The sequence below is a fragment of the Cricetulus griseus genome, assembly GCF_003668045.3.
Source record: "Cricetulus griseus strain 17A/GY chromosome 1 unlocalized genomic scaffold, alternate assembly CriGri-PICRH-1.0 chr1_1, whole genome shotgun sequence".
Classification (NCBI taxonomy): domain Eukaryota; kingdom Metazoa; phylum Chordata; class Mammalia; order Rodentia; family Cricetidae; genus Cricetulus; species Cricetulus griseus.
Genome location: NW_023276807.1, coordinates 134,892,903 through 134,910,147, shown reverse-complemented (window position 1 = coordinate 134,910,147; position 17,245 = coordinate 134,892,903). Strand labels below are relative to the sequence as shown.

The 17,245-nt window shown below is 42.2% G+C and overlaps 1 protein-coding gene across 3 annotated transcripts in view; it reads left to right on the top strand.

The window, feature by feature from the left end:
- Positions 1 to 5,851: 5,851 nt before the first annotated feature.
- The window catches only part of Atp8a1 (ATPase phospholipid transporting 8A1), a 224,491-nt gene continuing 213,097 nt past the window's right edge, over positions 5,852 to 17,245 (top strand). For all 3 annotated transcript variants that reach the window (XM_027390824.2, XM_027390823.2, XM_027390822.2), the window contains exon 1: positions 5,852 to 6,143. In XM_027390824.2, coding sequence (XP_027246625.1) covers positions 6,095 to 6,143 — 49 coding nt within the window. In that variant the 5' untranslated portion in view covers positions 5,852 to 6,094. The remainder of the gene's footprint in view (positions 6,144 to 17,245) is intronic.

Sequence of the window (17,245 nt, the reverse complement as noted above, 5' to 3'; positions counted from 1 at the left end):
GCTCCAGCATGTTGGACAGTGCCACCCACATCCAGGATAGGCCTTTCCCTGATCAGTTGTTCCATTTGACAATGGTTTCCAGAATCACCTAATGGATACCCCTAGAAGTATGCTATCATAATCTCCTAGGAGCCTTTCAGTCCACTCAAGTGGTCTATGAAGACTGATCATCAAGCTCACATAAGTAACTCTGAGGGTCTCCAGAGAGAAGTGGGAAAAGTCAGACATAGTCTATATACAATTTTATTAGAAACTGACTACTTTGCTGCAAAGTGTGACACATAGTGACTTTGTATTTATTTGTGCAATTATTTGGCTTTTATCTATCATCCTGGTGTGATAAATTTTCTGTAAAAATATGTATCCTGTCAGTTTCAGTTGGCCTTTTGATATACAAAGCCTTGATCAGTCAGCATGATAAACATCTTAGGCATGTCATGTATTATATGGAATTCACTGTCTCTAGTGATACAGAAGAACCATGCCACAAGGCAAGAAGGCACTGTTAGAATGCATGAATGATAGAATAGATGGCTTTCCTTGAATGCATATTTCCTTTTGAATAAAACATTAAATATTCAACAAATGTTTTCCTCCAAAGATGTGAAAATTGACTCCTTCTTGGAACACACAAGTGGCCCCTATTCCTTCTGTGTAATGCAAATCTATATTTTAAAGCTACTCTCATTTAAGCTAGAGAAGAGTATTTCAGTTACAGTGAAGAAAAATTATTTTTAAAAAGAAACTCAACCTTTAAGAAGATAATATTCAAAGATATTAAGTTGAATTAAAATCCCACTGATACAAAGAGAATAGCAATACAGGCATAAGAAATGAGTCATGAATTAGAGAGAGAAGTATTGATTTTTATCTATCACTGAGAAGAATGAGTGGCTGGATTATTTAGTGACAGTAGATTTAGAGCTTCTGGCTGTTATTTGTTTGCATTTAAAATTTGATCACTTAATTTTGACATTATTATTTGTAGTGCACAATTTTCGTGTCTCTGTAGTTTGGACATTTGAAATTGGAATCATGTGATTTGTGACCCACCAGGGCTGCCTGTCACATCACTTAGCAGGATGTTCATGAAGCCATGTGTGTTTAGTCTATGTCTATATATCACTCTACTGATATACCATCCTAAGACAGACCATACTTTATTTATCTGTCAATTGGCTGATGGATAGTTTGGGTTGATATTTCCTCTGGATACAATGAGTCCCATCAATCTGAACATGCAGGTGCAGATTATGCAAAGACCTATGCTTTTATTTACCTTGGGTATATGCAGTACAATCACTAGATCCATGTGACATCATGTTTAACCATTTAAGAATTTGCCCAACTACTTTCCAAACATCTGTGTCATTTTAATTCCAGCCACCAACATTACAATATCTCACCTTGTTATTACTTGTCTTGTTTATTATATCCATTCCAGGAAGTACAAAGTTTTCTGATCTTTATTAGCATTTCCCCAGTGGAATAATGATGTTGAACATCTTTTCAGGAGACTGTTGCCATTTGGATATTTTCTTTAGCAAAATGGTTATTTGCTCATTTTTAAAATAGGTTATGCTTTTTTATTCTATTGTAAGTGTTCTTTATATATTTGAGGCATGTGTCACTTATCAGGTATATGATTCACCAAAACCATTCTCTAGGTTATTTTCTTTCTACTTTCTTTAAGTGGTTCTCTGAAGCACAAGAAGGCTTTAGTCTTTATGCCATCTGATGAATCGTGTTTTCTGTTGATGTGCATACATTTAGTGTTACACCAAATAACTTAATTTACAGAAATAAGCTCACAAAGAGTAACTCCCTGTGTTAGTTAGTGTTTCTATGGCTGAAATAAAACAGTATGACAAAAAAGCAATTGGGGGAGGAAAGGGTTTATTCTGCTTACACTTCCACATCACTGTTCATCATTAAAAGCAGTCGGAAGAGGAAATCTTGCAGAGCAGGAACCTGCCTGCAGGCAGGAGCTGATGCAGATACCATGCAGGGATTGGAGGGATTCTGCCTACTAGCTTGCTGCCCATTGTTTTGTTTGCTTTGCCTGCTTTCTTATAGAACCCAAGATCACCAGCCCAGGGCACTACCCACAATGGGCTGGCCTCCCCCATCATTAAAGAAAATGACTTACAAACCTGCCTACAATCTGTCCTTACGAAGGCATTTTCTCAACTAAGGTTCCCTCATCTCAGATGACTTTAGTTTGTATCAAGTTAACATAAAACTACCCAGCACACTCCTATTTTTCTTCTAAGAGTTTTGTATTTGAAGAAACTTTTTCACTTGGGCTTGTATCCATTTTGAACGAGTCTGGGCATATGGGATGAAGCAATGGTTCAGTTTCATGATGTCATCTGCTGTTTAGATTGTTCTTTGTCTCTAATTGTTTAGGCATGGATGGAGAGTTCTTAGCCCCAGTAATGAAATTCCCCTGGTCCTTTTGTATGCTTTCTTCTTCTTTTATGATGTTCACTGTTCTCAAAGTTCATTATCCACTCCTGTAACAGAAGATCCTAGACTAAAAGATGAATAAAGATTTTTGTTTCTGACATCTTTCATGATTGGAAAATCTAGTATCAAGGTAGTGACATCTGATGAAAGTTCTCTGCTCTGTTACTTCATTGCAGAAGGTAGAAGGGCAAGAGAGCATATGAGAGACCAAGGGGCCCAACTCACTTTTCCCACTCCCACAATAACACCATGCTATTAATCCACTTAGGAGGGCACAGCCCTCTCCTAATTTCTTCTTATTAAGCTTTAACTCCCAAACACTGGGTATTATATTTCCAATCCATAAACTTTTCGGGACATTGTCCAACCACAGCAACTGTCTTCTAACTTGACAGTCACTCCTTATTTGTCTGAAGTTTAAATAAAGCCGATTCCTTGTGCCAATCAAGTTCTACAGGGTCCAAGTTCTGTTAGAGGAGAATAGCAAATGTTTGCATCACTTGGCTTTCTGTAGTTACTCATAAAGCATCCTAATCTAAAGAAAAATTAAGGAAAGAGTTTCCCCTGAGCTCCTATGTGGCAGTTACTGAGAGAGTGATAAACATTTATTACCTTAGAGAACAAGTTATTTGGCAAACTGAAGGGAAATCCAGTGGACAATAACATAAGGATGTCTAGGAGTAGACACAGTTGAGGTTTCTAATCTAGTAATTTAGAAGGCTCATGGGGAAGGGAATTAAGGTGTCCTTAGATTGACATTTAAGACTCTATTCTGTTAGTATGGATTCTCAATTAGAAGCTTTGTTATAGACAAATTTGTTACCCAAACACTCTGTTCTATTACTTTAATAATCTCTTTCTCTAGACATTATTTTCTGAGTATTTACTATAGAGTTATCATCTTACTTGGCCACAGGTCTCTTATTTCTATAGACCTAAGCCTTACTCAAGCTCTAGCTCAAAAATGTTGGTCTTCCCTTAATATGGAATCTTCCTTTCTCTCAAAGTCTGTACGTGTTGCCTCTTGTCTAGCTGGAACAGGGTGTCAGTCATCTTGTTGTATCACCAGCCGGTTTTCCCTAAGTGCCTTCATAGCCTAGCACTGCATTTATTGTCTTCTGCATAATGATAAAAGTGACTCTTATGGCAGTTGTCTTTAAATAGTCTGCTTCCTTCTAAATCTATCAGCTGGCAAGGTGGTCATAGGACCTGGAAGTTCTTAAATGACTTGCTGACATCTGAATTCAACTGCAGATGCTGTCACAAGGTCATGTTGCTAGAACCAGAGATCCCTGCCAGGGGCTGGCAGAATTCGTCTCACACAGTGGAAGGTGAGACATTCCCTGAGCTCTGAAACCAAGCTGATGCAGATTTGTGCAATTCTCAACCTCAATTACAGTTCTGAAACATAAAAATGAATGGCTTTCTAGCAATCATGAGGAGCAGATTTTCAGAAATAAGCGAGTTAGAATACCCCTGCCAATACAGATTCTGTGATTGGAACATGTGGGAAAAGAGTCAGAGGGAAGCCACGGGAGGCATCTTGCAGTCTAGTCTGTATGAGAAACTGTTTTCATTTCCTGTATGAACCGAACTAGGCTAATACACACATATCAGACGGCTCTATAGAAAACAGGTAACCTTGGAACTCCCTTTATAAAGTTATAATCAGTTAATAAGCAAAAGTGAACCTCATTGAGGGGATCATATGTAATTACAAAAGAGATGGCTTGTAAATCAAACAGGTCATTTTGCTAAGCAGTGGGCTTATAAAAATCTCAAGCAAAGTGTTAATGAGAAACTACCCCCCCCCCCCCCTGCCCATTTGTTTGCTTACTTTAAAAGCTGATCCCCCCCCTCGTTGTTAGTCATTTACTTGTATCAGACTCATTTATATCAATCAAGAGGAAGCCTGCTTTACCCCCAGGAGACTGTGGAGGCTAAGAGGAGTAAAAATGGCCAGCGATAACAGTCTTGATAAGGATATATTCATTTTCTTTCTTTCAACAGATTACAGTTTTAACTTATGGCCATCGCTGGCATGGGCATATTTGTGTTTGTTTTGAGTCTGCTCTAACCTGAAAGATTTCAAGAACACTGGAGATACGTTTTCTTTGTTCTCATCCCAGCCTCTGAATATGAGACAAATGGAGTGAGTTCATAAATATGTATTGACCGCATGGGTATTAATGTGAGGTAGAGTTCTGATTAGCCAGCCAGTGCAACCTACAGGAAGTAGAGGAAATACCACAAATGGAGAGAAGATGCTTTTATCAGATTTTATTTATCTTTTCCCCGATGCTCCAGTTGTAATCCCCTCTCTCAAGTTAAACCTCTTCCTGTTTTTCTCTCTCCCAGATCTGGGTGGAACACAAATGAAAGGCCTTGATATAAAACCTTTTCTACTGAGTGTCCAGAAGAGCAATACAGGAAGAGGAATGAAACCAATTGCTTCTACCTGGTTATTCCTTCCTTCCCAGCTCAGGGGCTTGTGAGACACAAAGTTGCCCCCATCCAATCTCGTGGGTGAAATGAGAAACAAATTTAAAAAGCTGCATTTGTCTCAACTTGTTAAAGTGAATTTTACTACACAAAATAAAAAAGTTCTGAGGTTGTGCTGGTCTCTAGGATATAAGGACTAGTAATTAACATCTTTATAGATTTTATACTAACGCCCCACTGAGCTTTGAGGATAAACTACCACATCGAACTTTCTGGAGTAGAAACCACAAACAACTGAATTGCTTGGTTAACCACGTGGTCTACAGTTGGTTTCTTTGCAATTTCAGAGTCTTAACAGGTTGCAGAGGCTGAAGTGGTAAAGTATGGGCTGCTTGAGATATTATAAGCCTCCCAGACTAGAAGAGGAGGGGCTCTCACGGTTTCAGGTCTCACAGCCTGCTACTATCGAGGGTTCAAGTGCAGCTCAGGCCAGGCGTCAGCCTGAGAGTTGATCTAGGCTAGGATTCCACCCAGATGGAGAAAGAAGGATCCCCCACACCAGCAGAGACGTCACCCTGACCATCTCAGATCCCCAGCCTCAGCCTGTCCACACCGAACCCAACACCCTGGTGCTAAGGACTGGCGGTTCCATAGCACTGCAGAGCCAAAGCAGGGCTGGAGGGGATATCAGAGCTTTCAGAAACTAGGATAGCTCTTCCTCTTTTATTAAGACTTGGGACACTAGTACTGGCCTTGAGGAAGGTCGAGAAGGGCCTAGAGGCCGAGAATACTAGATATCCATGTCCCCTCTCCGCGGATGGTACGGCCCGAACTGGGCGGGACCCGGAGACCCGGCGAGCCTGTCCCGGTCCCACTCCAGGAGACCAGCGAGTGAGCGCGCGCCCCGCAGACTCCGCCTCCGGCGCCGGCCCCGGCTCCGCCCCCGAGCCCGTCCCTCGGCCGCTGCAGGAGACCTAGGCGGCTCTGCGGGCGAAGCTCCTCCGTCGCCTTCCTCCTCCCGCTCGAGTGCCCAGGCGGCTCCTGGTGGCAACACTGCCCTGGGTGGGAGGCGCGGTCCCGCGGCAGCTGAGCCCTCGGCGCGGCGCAGCCATCTCTCCCTCCCGCGTGGCGCCGTGACAGGTGCAAGGTCCCCGCCCGAGACCCACCTGCAGGGGCTGTAGTGATGCCCACCATGCGGAGAACAGTGTCGGAGATCCGCTCTCGTGCGGAAGGTGAGTGACCGCCGCAGCAAGAGGCTGTGAACCCAGAGTGCGTGGGGGCAGCTGCGAACAGCCTGGGGTCCGACGTGTGTGTGTGTGTGTGTGTGTGTGTGTGTGTGTGGTGTGTGTGTGTGTGTGTGTGTGTATCCAGTGTGTGTGTGTGTGTGTGTGTGTGTGTGTGTGTGTGTGTGTATCCAGGAAGAGACATCATGTCCCATGCTTCTCCCCCCCCCCCACCAGCTGTCTGGTTGTCGCCCCTGATCCCCAGTGGACCCTTCCGCCAGCTCTGCCTTCCGTGCACAGGCAAATGCTTTCCAGGATCCAAAACCTATGAATTTGTGCGCTGGCGGGAGCCCCAAGGCTTCCTTTACACCGCAACGCGACTGTTCAGCCTCCCAGCGCACTCTCCCGGCCTCCCCCTTCCCTCCTCCCCTCACCCAGCCAGTAGCGCGCAATCTTTGCAATCTTCTTGTTCCCAATCAGCTTCCCCATCCCCATGAAAAGATCCCCAACCCACTGTCCCCAGCTTCCAGCACCCACTGTTGTGCTGCCCCCACATCACGGCTTCCCGAAGAGCCGGTTTGCCATTCTCAGACGTCGCGATTCTTTGATCCACAATTCCCAGCCTCTTGGGGCTGGAGGAGCCTTAATTGGGTTTGGGTGCTCCTTGGGTACCCGGCGGCGTTCCAGTCTAGGCAGTTCTGCCCCCTGTGGCTCACCAGGCTCTAGTTCGAGGTTTCATTTTTGATTTTCTTTTTGCTTGAAACCTGCACTTTGGCCAGCTGAGCTGATTTGAGTAAGGTGCATGCTGCTTTCTTTGCTCCACCCAGGGCCAGCTGTTGAGTGGCTCCACTTGTAGGAAGTGTGCAACAGATGCCCTAGGTTATGGGCAAGGGCGCTTTGGGAAAGACTGAAATGCTGTGCAATCTGACAGAGGAGCCCTCCCTCCACCTCCTTGTCGGGCATGTGACAGGCATTCAGTAAACATCCCTTGCTTTTGTTATTTGTTAGAGCAAAGCTAAAACGGTACGCTTTTATTTTCTTACGTTTGTTTGTTTTTCTACTACTATAATCCTGTCCTTGAACGCTGTAAGAGGCAGGATAGCAGGATTTTGAGAACTAATCTATCTTGTTATGGTCACCGATTCTCATCCCTGCCCCTATCCTTATCCTTGACCATGAGGTAGGTGATACAGTGGTTCCGATGGAGGGGGGAGCAAAGAAACAGGGGGGAGGCAGTAAGAGCTGTACCACTCTCTTGTGAAAAATAGGGATTCCTAGCTCTGATAAGTAGGGTTTTCTGATTTGAAGAGACAGGAAAATATTAAATTAAATTGCTATGTCAGAAGGTGACACAAAAGTCAAAATTGACCTGTATCTTACTTAGGAATTCAGGAATTCAGTGCATAAACATATTCTTTTTTTTTTTTTTTTTGGTAATTTTGAGTGAAATGAATGAATGCACATCGTTTGAGCCATGGAAGCTACGAAGTGAGGATAGTTGGTGTTGAAGATATTATTATACTATTTGGTGTTTTCAAATAATAGCAACTGATGAATGGTTGTATATTAAGGGGGGTGGCGGGAAGAAGAAATCTGGAAACACCATAAAGCTTGTGTCACTTTGAGAGAATTGCATTAGTATTTGAAAGGCTGCAGTATTTTTGATTGGCACCTGTATTGTTCAAAGCACTTTCACAACAATTACCTTATGGGATCTTGCAACACTTCTGGAGGCTGTTGAAACTGGAGTATGATGGTTGAGGAAACCTGGCCTAGAATAGCTGAGTTGACCATAGTCACCTAGTTCAGAGGCACACTTGTTTTGGGAGCTCTGGGAAAATGAGCGCTGCTGTTTATTGAGGCTGTATAGTCCTGTGTATCCCGCACAGTGTCAGGGTCATCATGCTGCTGGGTGAAGGGCCCTACCCTCCCTCCCATATTGGTTGATTTCACCTTATTAATTTCTAGTATCCCTGGGACTGTGGGTTGGAAGTGTGGAGGTTCCTCTCCTAATGAATAATCTTTGACAGCTCCTGCTTGCTAGATAGGGCCTTATTCTAAACCACAGTCCTCAGCTGATTGGAACAGGGTGGGCTCCTCACTCATGGGCAGCCAATCCCTGAGTGATACACAAGCCTGTAACCATGTGGTTTTGTAGAGAAGATTCCCTGTGCTTTCATATCGATTCTGGGAAAACTAAGCTTAGAGGCAGAATGAGAATCAAAGCCAAAGGGGGCAGAGTTGAATGGGCTTGCTGGAGAGGAAATGGGTGGCTATAATACCCAAATAGGCAGCAGAAACCAGGTAAAGGTCAGAGAATGGAAGCAAGATCTAGCAGGAAGACCAGACCTCTGCCCTCCGTCCTTAGTTTACTACTCTGAATTCCCAATGTAGCCTTAAACCATTTCACCTCCTTTGAAGTGACTTGAATGAATTTCTCTTCCCTGACTCTAGGTTGGCGAGATATACAGCTACTGTGCTCTTATAAGTTGTTTACAACCAAACTGTAAAGAAAAGACTTAAATAAAGTAGGCAGAAAATCATCTTAGTGGGCAGGTTGTTAATTGAACACGGAGCTTGCTGTGGGTGGCATAGGTCCTATTTACGTGTAGGACTTTAGTCAGTGCTTATTAATGACTGCAGAGCCTCCCCGTAGTGCCAGCTTTGGGTGTGGAGAATCGAAGGGGGATTCTGTTATAGGAGGTCCAGGGTTGTGCTGGGTCAATTACATTTATGACAGTCTCAAAGGTCCTGCTGAATGCTGCTAGCCTGAAGATAGTCTCTAAAGGGCACTGAATCTGTTTGAGAACTAGAAAGTGGTGAAGGTAATAACAATGGCTTGAAAGAAATGGTATAAATGAACATGGCTTACGTTAGACTTTGGGAACATGGCTACAGGCTGAGGAAAGGAGGATGGTGTAAGTTTGGACAGGTGGAGTATTGCTGGGTCAAAGCACTGTGAGTGCCAAGTGAGTCATTTGGACACAGAGCTGAGAATATTTGGACACGATCTTAGAGTTTGCCTAATCTACTTTCTCATTTCAGCATGACACTAATATAGTCACTGACAGGACTGCTGTGGATTCTTGTAACAAAGTGGTTATCCCCAAAAGAACCATGTCAGCTCAGTCAAAAAGTATGTTGAAGTTACTGGGCTAGCCTTCCTTGAACAGGTGACACGAAAGAGGTATAGGAGGAGCCTGCTATAGACCTGACTAGTGAGTGTTGCAGGTAGAGGGGGCAGCCTGGGCAGAGTCTTCAAGGCAGAGGAGTCTGGAGTGTTACAGGAACACAGAGGCTGAACTCTACAGTGAGTGAAGGGCAGGAGACAGACAGACAGACAGACAGACAGACAGACAGACACACGTATATATGTTTTATTTGTTTGTTTTTTGAGAGAGTTCTCAATTCGTACTTTTTAAATTCTCATAACACACACAAGTTGATCGTGTTTGCTGGGTGTTCACACCTATCATGTAAACACTTGGAAGGCTGAGGCAAGATGACTGCTGTATATTCAAGGTCAGCCTGGACTAGATAGTGAGTTCTAGACAAGCCTGGGCTAGAATATTAAAAAAAGAAACAGAACTGACATGTTTTAAAGATTCTTAGAAATGGTGAAGTCGGGTACAAGGAAATAAACTTGAAACACTTAAAGTTAGATATTTTCCAGAAAGCAAGAACAGGTAAAACAGAAGGCTAAATACTGCTAGGTTTCTTTACTGCTGTCCTAGCTAACCCAAATGGGTGTCTGAACACAGTTTTCATAATCACAGACTGAAATGGTTCACATAGAATACCATTTTCCTCTCTCGAAGCTAGTGTAGAAGTAGCCAATCAAGCCAAGCGCATGAAATCCTCCCTGGGCCTTTCTACTTCACAGTCCTGAACATGAGATTTTCATTCAGAGCTGGCATGATTGCTGAGTGTCAGCTCTCTTACAGGAGTTCCATACAAGAAAACCATGGAAGGGGGAAATAAAGGATTTTGTTGAAAGTGCCACACAGTGACAGATGCCTCATTTGCGTTCACTCTCATCTGCAGGAGACGTTGGGAAATGGAGTTTTCCAGCTGAGCACATTACTACTCAGTGTTGTGTTACTAACATGAAAGGGAGAGTGGCTACTAGGCAAACAACAGGCTCAGTCATAACCAGGTACCCAGACTGCCAAAGGCTCTCGCCTGAAGAAAGTGGGAACAATTTTATAGCCCATGCTTTACAAAACATTGAGGAAGTATACTTTAAAACAAAAAGCAGACCTCCCCATTGGCTTCTGGTATTTTCTGTTTAGTGTTACAGTGCTGAAGTGTTGGAGTAGGGATGGTTCTTTAAAACATGCTAAGTGTTTAGAACCTCTAAGCTTTCTTCTTTAAATTGCCACCTTGAAATGTTTGTGATGCTGTAGAAGACGATGCTCAATTTACAATCAAAGACAACAAAAGGAACAAGGTAAGTTCTTGTAAAGGACAGATTTTAGGAAGCCATTTCAGTTGGCTAGACCAACCATGACTAAGCTGTCTTGTTTCTTTGGCTAGCATGTGTGGTGTACCTGCCGTGTGCCAGCTGGTTGGGAGCTGGGACCGAAATAATGAATGAAAGATTCATCAGATATGGGTTTCTAACCGGGAGTCTCTATGTGTCATTTCAGTTAATAGTAGACTAAATTAGGTTGTCTAACGTATAGAGAATCCACCCCGCATTCTGTCATTTCACTAACAGTGAAACTTGAGGCTGGTGCCTAGTTAACATCCCAGGGAAGTTTGCCCAGGCAGAGGTGGTTTGTGAAGGCCCTGAGGAGTTTGCTGTGTGCATCTCTGCTGAGGATCCTCTGTGGATGAATGTCAGTGTGGGGATGGGTGCCTTTGGCTTCTTTCTTTCTTTCTTTCTTTCTTTCTTTCTTTCTTTCTTTCTTTCTTTCTTCCTTTCTTCCTTCCTCTTTTTCTTTCTTTTTTGTTTTTTTGAGACAGGATATCTCTGTATTGATTTGGAGGCTGTTCTAGAACTAGCTCTGTAGACCAGGCTGGCTTCAAACTCACAAGAGATCTGCCTGCCTCTCTCTGCCTCCCGAGTACTGGGATTAAAGGCGTGTGCCACCAACGCCCGGCGAGGCTTTTATTCTTTACTCCCTAACAAATGAACATTCCCATGTTCTTACCCTCTGGCTTTTTGTCTGTTTTGTTCACGGGTATAATATCACTTCAGATGGGAGGGCCAAAACAGCAGTTCCATTCACTCAGCCAGTTTGTTGGGCTTACATATAAGATCATAGATGACACAAAACAGTCACATCCCAGAAAAGTCTCCCTAGAGTCATGGGTGATGTCTTACAGCTGCATAGAAATGTCCCTCCTTCAGTTTACCTTCTACCATGTATATACTCTATAACCACGTGCAACTGGAGCAGAATTTGCCCAAGGAATAATTCAAAGTAATTCTTTGACTAGCATGTGTTGTGTGTCCACTGCGTGCCAGCTAATTGGGAGCTGGAGCAAGAAGGTGGTGAATGAAAGAAACTTGTAGATGAGCTCCTAAAACAATGACTGGCACATATTTGGGGTCAATAGTTGTTGGCTGCAAAGACTGCTGTTAATTTTATTAATTTGTCATTTTAATTAGTCTGCAGGTTACTTAGAAGTTTTTGCTGGGTGTATATTTAGGCCATTTGAGATTTTTTGTGTGCTTTGGTTTTAAAAGAACTCTAGAACAAGCATCACTATGCACTTATTGTCCCTTTTGAGTTATTTCCTTGGGCAAAGTCTCTAGAAATGGGATTTCTAGGTCAAAACTCTGTATGTTTTAATAACCTTTGATACATATTTTGGATTTTCTGGAAGGATTATTTTACTTTAGGCTTCCATTGGAAATAATCAGAAGTGCCATTTTTCTGATTATTAAATAATCTCTTGCTCTTCTCAGCAATCCACAGTGGATTTTTCTATTCTGATAATATACAGCACGAGAGGTTACCTCTGTAAGTCTACCTACATTTTGGATAAGTTTAGTATTTGATTTGTTTCTGAATTGTTTACTTGTGCTCCTATACAAAGTTTATTTTATATTAATATTTCCTTTCTTATTAGTGTATAATAGTTATTTGAAATAATGAGCTCTGTGTGGCATCTTCATCCCTGCAAAGATCACACTTTGATCACATCCACCACACCTTACTGCCTGCCTCTTCTCTACCCCCTCTCTCCTTCATCCCTTCCTATTTTTGCATCTTTTTTTTTCAGATTTCACATATGAGAGAAAACATGACACTTGAATTTTAAGAACTTCCTGTAGATTTGAACTCTCCCTTGATTGTACTTTATCGGTTAGCTTTGTAGTATTTTTGTGTGTATACAAGCTAATCTTGTATGGATACAGGTACATGTGGAGGCCAGGGTGCAGTGTCAGATGTCATTCTTCAGATGCCATCCACCCTTGACTTGCTGTTTGGAGGCAGGGTGTCTCACTGGTCTGGAACTCTCCAGGGAGGTGAGGCTCTCTGGCTAGTGAGTTCTGGGGATCTGCCTGTATCCACCTCTTCAGCCTTGATGATGAACTCTAACCTATAAGCCACATAAACACTTTCCTCTCCAAGTTGCTTTTGGTCTTGGTGTTTATCACAACAGTAGGCTAGAGTTGTCCCCACCATTCTATATATTAGACCTCTGTTCGTTATCTAATAACAAATTCCTTCACAGCAACTTAGAAATATGTTCTTCTGTCTTACATAGCTGACCTTTCTTCTAACAGCTTTTTGACTGTTTTCATGTTTATTTACCCACTCAAAAATTTTAAAATTAATTAATGTATTTATTTATTTTGCATGCTGGCTGCTGCTTCTCCTCCCTCCTCCTCTTCCAGTCCTTCCCCCTAATCTTTTGTCCCCAGTCCCCAATCCACTCCTCCATTTCTGTTCAGGAAAGGTCAGGCCTCCCAGGGATGTCAACAAAGTATGGCATATCAAGTTGCAGTAAGGCTAATCACCTCCTCATGTGTTAAGGCTGGGCAAGGGGACCCGATATGAGGAGTAGGGTCTCAAAAGCCAGTCAAAGAGTCAGAGACAGCCCCGGTTCCCACCGTTCGGAGTTGCACAAGAGGACCTAACTACACAACTGTCACATATATGCAGAGGGCCTAGGTCAGTCCCATGCAGGCCCCCTGGTTGTTGCTTCAGTCTCTGTGAGTCCCTATGTGAACAGGTTAGTTGATTCTGTACCCACCCAAATTTTTAATGTATCAGTAGTCCAGCTAAAAAATATGCTGAAGTGTGTTAATTGGTATTGCATTAAAGGTGGAATTTTATGTAGTGTCAGCACTACAACACTTCTCACAGATTCTGGCGAGGGGCCTGAGGATTCAAAGAAAGACAAGACAGCAGGTCATTCTTGCAAGGAGAATGCCATGTATTTCAAAGGAGGGAAGACTTATATACCAGTCAGCAGGTACAGTGGAAAACTACCCAGGTCAGAAGTTCATGTCCCCAAGTCCCTCTGGCAATAGGGATGGGCGGATATTTTACATTCTTGCATTCAGGCCTTGTCAGAAGGAGGGAAACAAGTAAACTCCTAGTCACGAGATGGTCAGCAGACCCCAATGGGGGAAGGGCCCAACAATTTTATTATTATTATTATTATTGTTATTGTTATTTTTGTAATTATTGGTTCTTCGAGACAGGGTTTCTCTGTGGCTTTGGAGGCTGTCCTGGAACTAGCTCTTGTAGACCAGGCTGGTCTCAAACTCACAGAGATCCTCCTGCCTCTGCCTCCCGAGTACTGGGATTAAAGGCATGTGCCACCACTGCCCGGCTAGAATTTTAAATTGAGAAAATTAACAAGGTTATTATTCTAAATTGTGTTATTGTGCCAGGTTCGAGAAGCCCAGCAACTAACCCAAGGAGTCGACATTCTGATGCAAAAGCAAAAGGTTTCTTTTTATTTCAAGCTGGCCAGCTAGGATCTCACTGCATGGCAGGCAAATGAGATGCCACCCAGCCAAAAAGAGAAGCTTTTAAAGGGGCAGACCATGAGGTTGAAGGCCACAAATTACAGAGTTTCCGTGGTTACTTAAAGTCATACAAAGTACAGAGTTAGTAACTATACATTTAAGGGAGATACATTTGACTGAGATAAGACAGGGCTTGCAGGGTTACAGAGTCACAGGGTCTGTCAGTTATCCCCCGGGGTTGGGGAATCTTCATGACCAGTAATTAGCAAAGGAATGTCAACAGGAGTGGTGGACAGTTACCTCTCTTTCTCTGAGAGCAGGGGATCAGGCGCCAGTCATAGCACTCCTGCTTTTAAGGAGTTAAATTTTCCTTTATCATTAGACGTTCCTTTTCAGGGCCTAAGTTTTTAAATTTTTATTAATTTGAATTTTTGGTCACTCAGTGTATGCCCAGTTTTTCTAATTCATTGGACTTTTTTTTCTTTCATATGCTGGGGAACACTTTCTTAGCAAACCCTACTTATTCTAATGAATTATACAGGTGTATTTGTATTATATTGTATGAAGACATTGTGAATGGGATTTAAAAAAAAAACAACTCATACATTCTTCTTTGTAACTGTATGGGCCTATAAAGTAGAAGCTACTGACTTAAAAACCAGCTCTTGGTTAAACAATGTATGTATTCTAATTCACATGTAAGTCAAGTATTTAGTGTTAAATGGAAATTGATCCAGAATAAAAAATTTACATTCATAAACCTAAAAGAAATTTAAATTAAATAGATAAATTAATTTTATTGATATATTTACTTTTATTCAAACACCAAATGTCATAATGTAAATGATATAAAGTAATATATATTTAATAATACATGATGTCAATGTAAATGATAAATAACCACATATTTGAGTTGACCTAATATATCTGAAATACTATCACTTTATCATGTTATTTTATATAAATAGTTATACAAAATTATGAGATAGCATCATTAATTATTTGTGCTAACTTTTATAGGTATGGTGGGCATGTGTCTCAATTTGGACTGAGCCTGCTTCAAATGCTTAATAGCTACAGTTGGCTGCCCTGTGGGACAGCAGAACTGTATACAATTTTATAGTGAACAGTGGCTCAGACAGCTTATTAAAAACTACACATGTAGAGTAGAGGCTAAGCTTCCATACTTATGGTAGGAGGCAGTCACGTGTCCTCATATATCATGTTAATGCTGTTCAGGGATTTGATTTGCCTACACTGTGACATCCTGTCTTTAAAACCTGTCATTTTGGTTTTTCAACATAGATTTTATAAACAAAAGCCATCTTCCCTACCCTTTTATCCATTTTTACTTAATTGGTAATGTGCATGTGAAGTAGATGTAACTGTTTGACCTCGTGCTTTTATGTAAGGCCCTTTTCATCTTTACCCTTATTGGTCTGAAGGACTGTAGCACTGGGCTTCATGGATTATTTACGACTCTAATTGCCTTGGCAAAGAGAGGTGTCGGTGTTAAGTTAAACCTTTATTCATTATTTTGTGTACACTGTCTTTGAAGATGGCCCATCTTGAGCCTTCTGGGAGCATGCTTAATGATATCAGGTTAACCAGGGGACAGAAAGTTCAGGCAGACATTACTAAGAAAGCCAAAGCCCCAGCCTGTGTTCTAGACCAGGGAGCCATGTTAGTGGGTCAGTCCTGCTAAGGTAGAGTGTGGGGTTGGTTTTAATGATGCCACCAAACTGAGATGTGCAGGGGTGTTAATCCAAAAATTGCTTTGTTTTGACTCCAATTTGCAAGAGTTGGTCTTGTAATTGGCTTAGGCCCTGCCAAGACTCCAGTTGCCAAGGTAAAGTGAACTTGGTGTAAAAGATGTTTCCTTCCATCCTCTGCAGCCACCCTTTCTCCTCTTAGCACTCCTTCCTCCCATGGAGATTTAGCCTAACTCTAGTCTTGATAATCTACAGAGCTCCGACTGGATACTCTTAAAACAGGACACAATAAAAGGTTGGTTTTTTGTTTTGCTTTTTCCTACATCCTCTCCAACATTTGTTGTCTATGATAGTCATTCTGACTGAGAAGGGCAAACTAGTACAGCCATTATAGAAATGGAGGTTCCTCCAAAAATAACTGTCATTTGACTCATCTACATACCACTCCTGGCCCAAAGGACTCCATGTGTAAGAGAACTTACACATTCATGGTTTCTGTTGATATATTCATGTTGTCAAGGAAATGGAGCCAGTCTAGAGGTCCATCAACAGATGAATGGATAATAATAATGTGATACCTATATACAGTGGAATATCATTCAGCTATAAAGCAATGTGAAATCACAAAAAGTTGTAAGAACATGGATACATCTGGAAAGTATAATATTGAGAAAGGCAGCCGAACTCAGAAACACAAAACCTATATGTGCTCTCTCATATGCTGATCTTGTCTCTAATGTAACTGTATATGCATGTACACAGGTGTAGGTGTGAATAAAGCTTTACAAAGGAGAGAGAGAAGGTAATAACAGGTGACTAGGAAGGGGTGGGGTGGCGTGCAGGACACACGGACTGGAAAGAGGAAAGGAAACTAGAACAAGGAGACCACAAGGGGGAACCAGAGGTAGTGTGAGAAAAGGGAAGGAGGCTCACAAAGCATAGTTTGGGAATTTTGTGATTGTATGGAACATGTTGTTGCTGTTTTTAACTTGTTCCGGGGGGAGGGGTTTGTAACCTGAATTTTTTCACATTTTCCTTGGTTTAAAACTATCAAATTACTACTTCATATGTAAATTGCATGGCTACACATAAAATATGTTGTTCTAAAAAGAAAAATATTTACGCATGCATGCACACACAAGGATATAAACACCTTGCCACCATTTCCCCAGCCCTCAGTGCCTGTCACAGTGATTTTGGTGGAACCCCAGGAACAGATAACTCTATCTTCATTCAAGATGCTGGTACCTAGCACAGCATGGACTCTGGGCCTTTGCACATGTGGTCAATTCTGATGCTGAGCCAGACAGACCTACCAAGGCTTCTGAATAAGGTGGCTTGCATTTTCTCCACTGCTGCTCTTGGACAGCACATCTAAACAAGCTGACTTTGAGTGGCAGAGCTTGAGTTCTGAGGGCATCCATCACCCATGACCACAACTCCTGAATCTCTTTTCTTCCCGT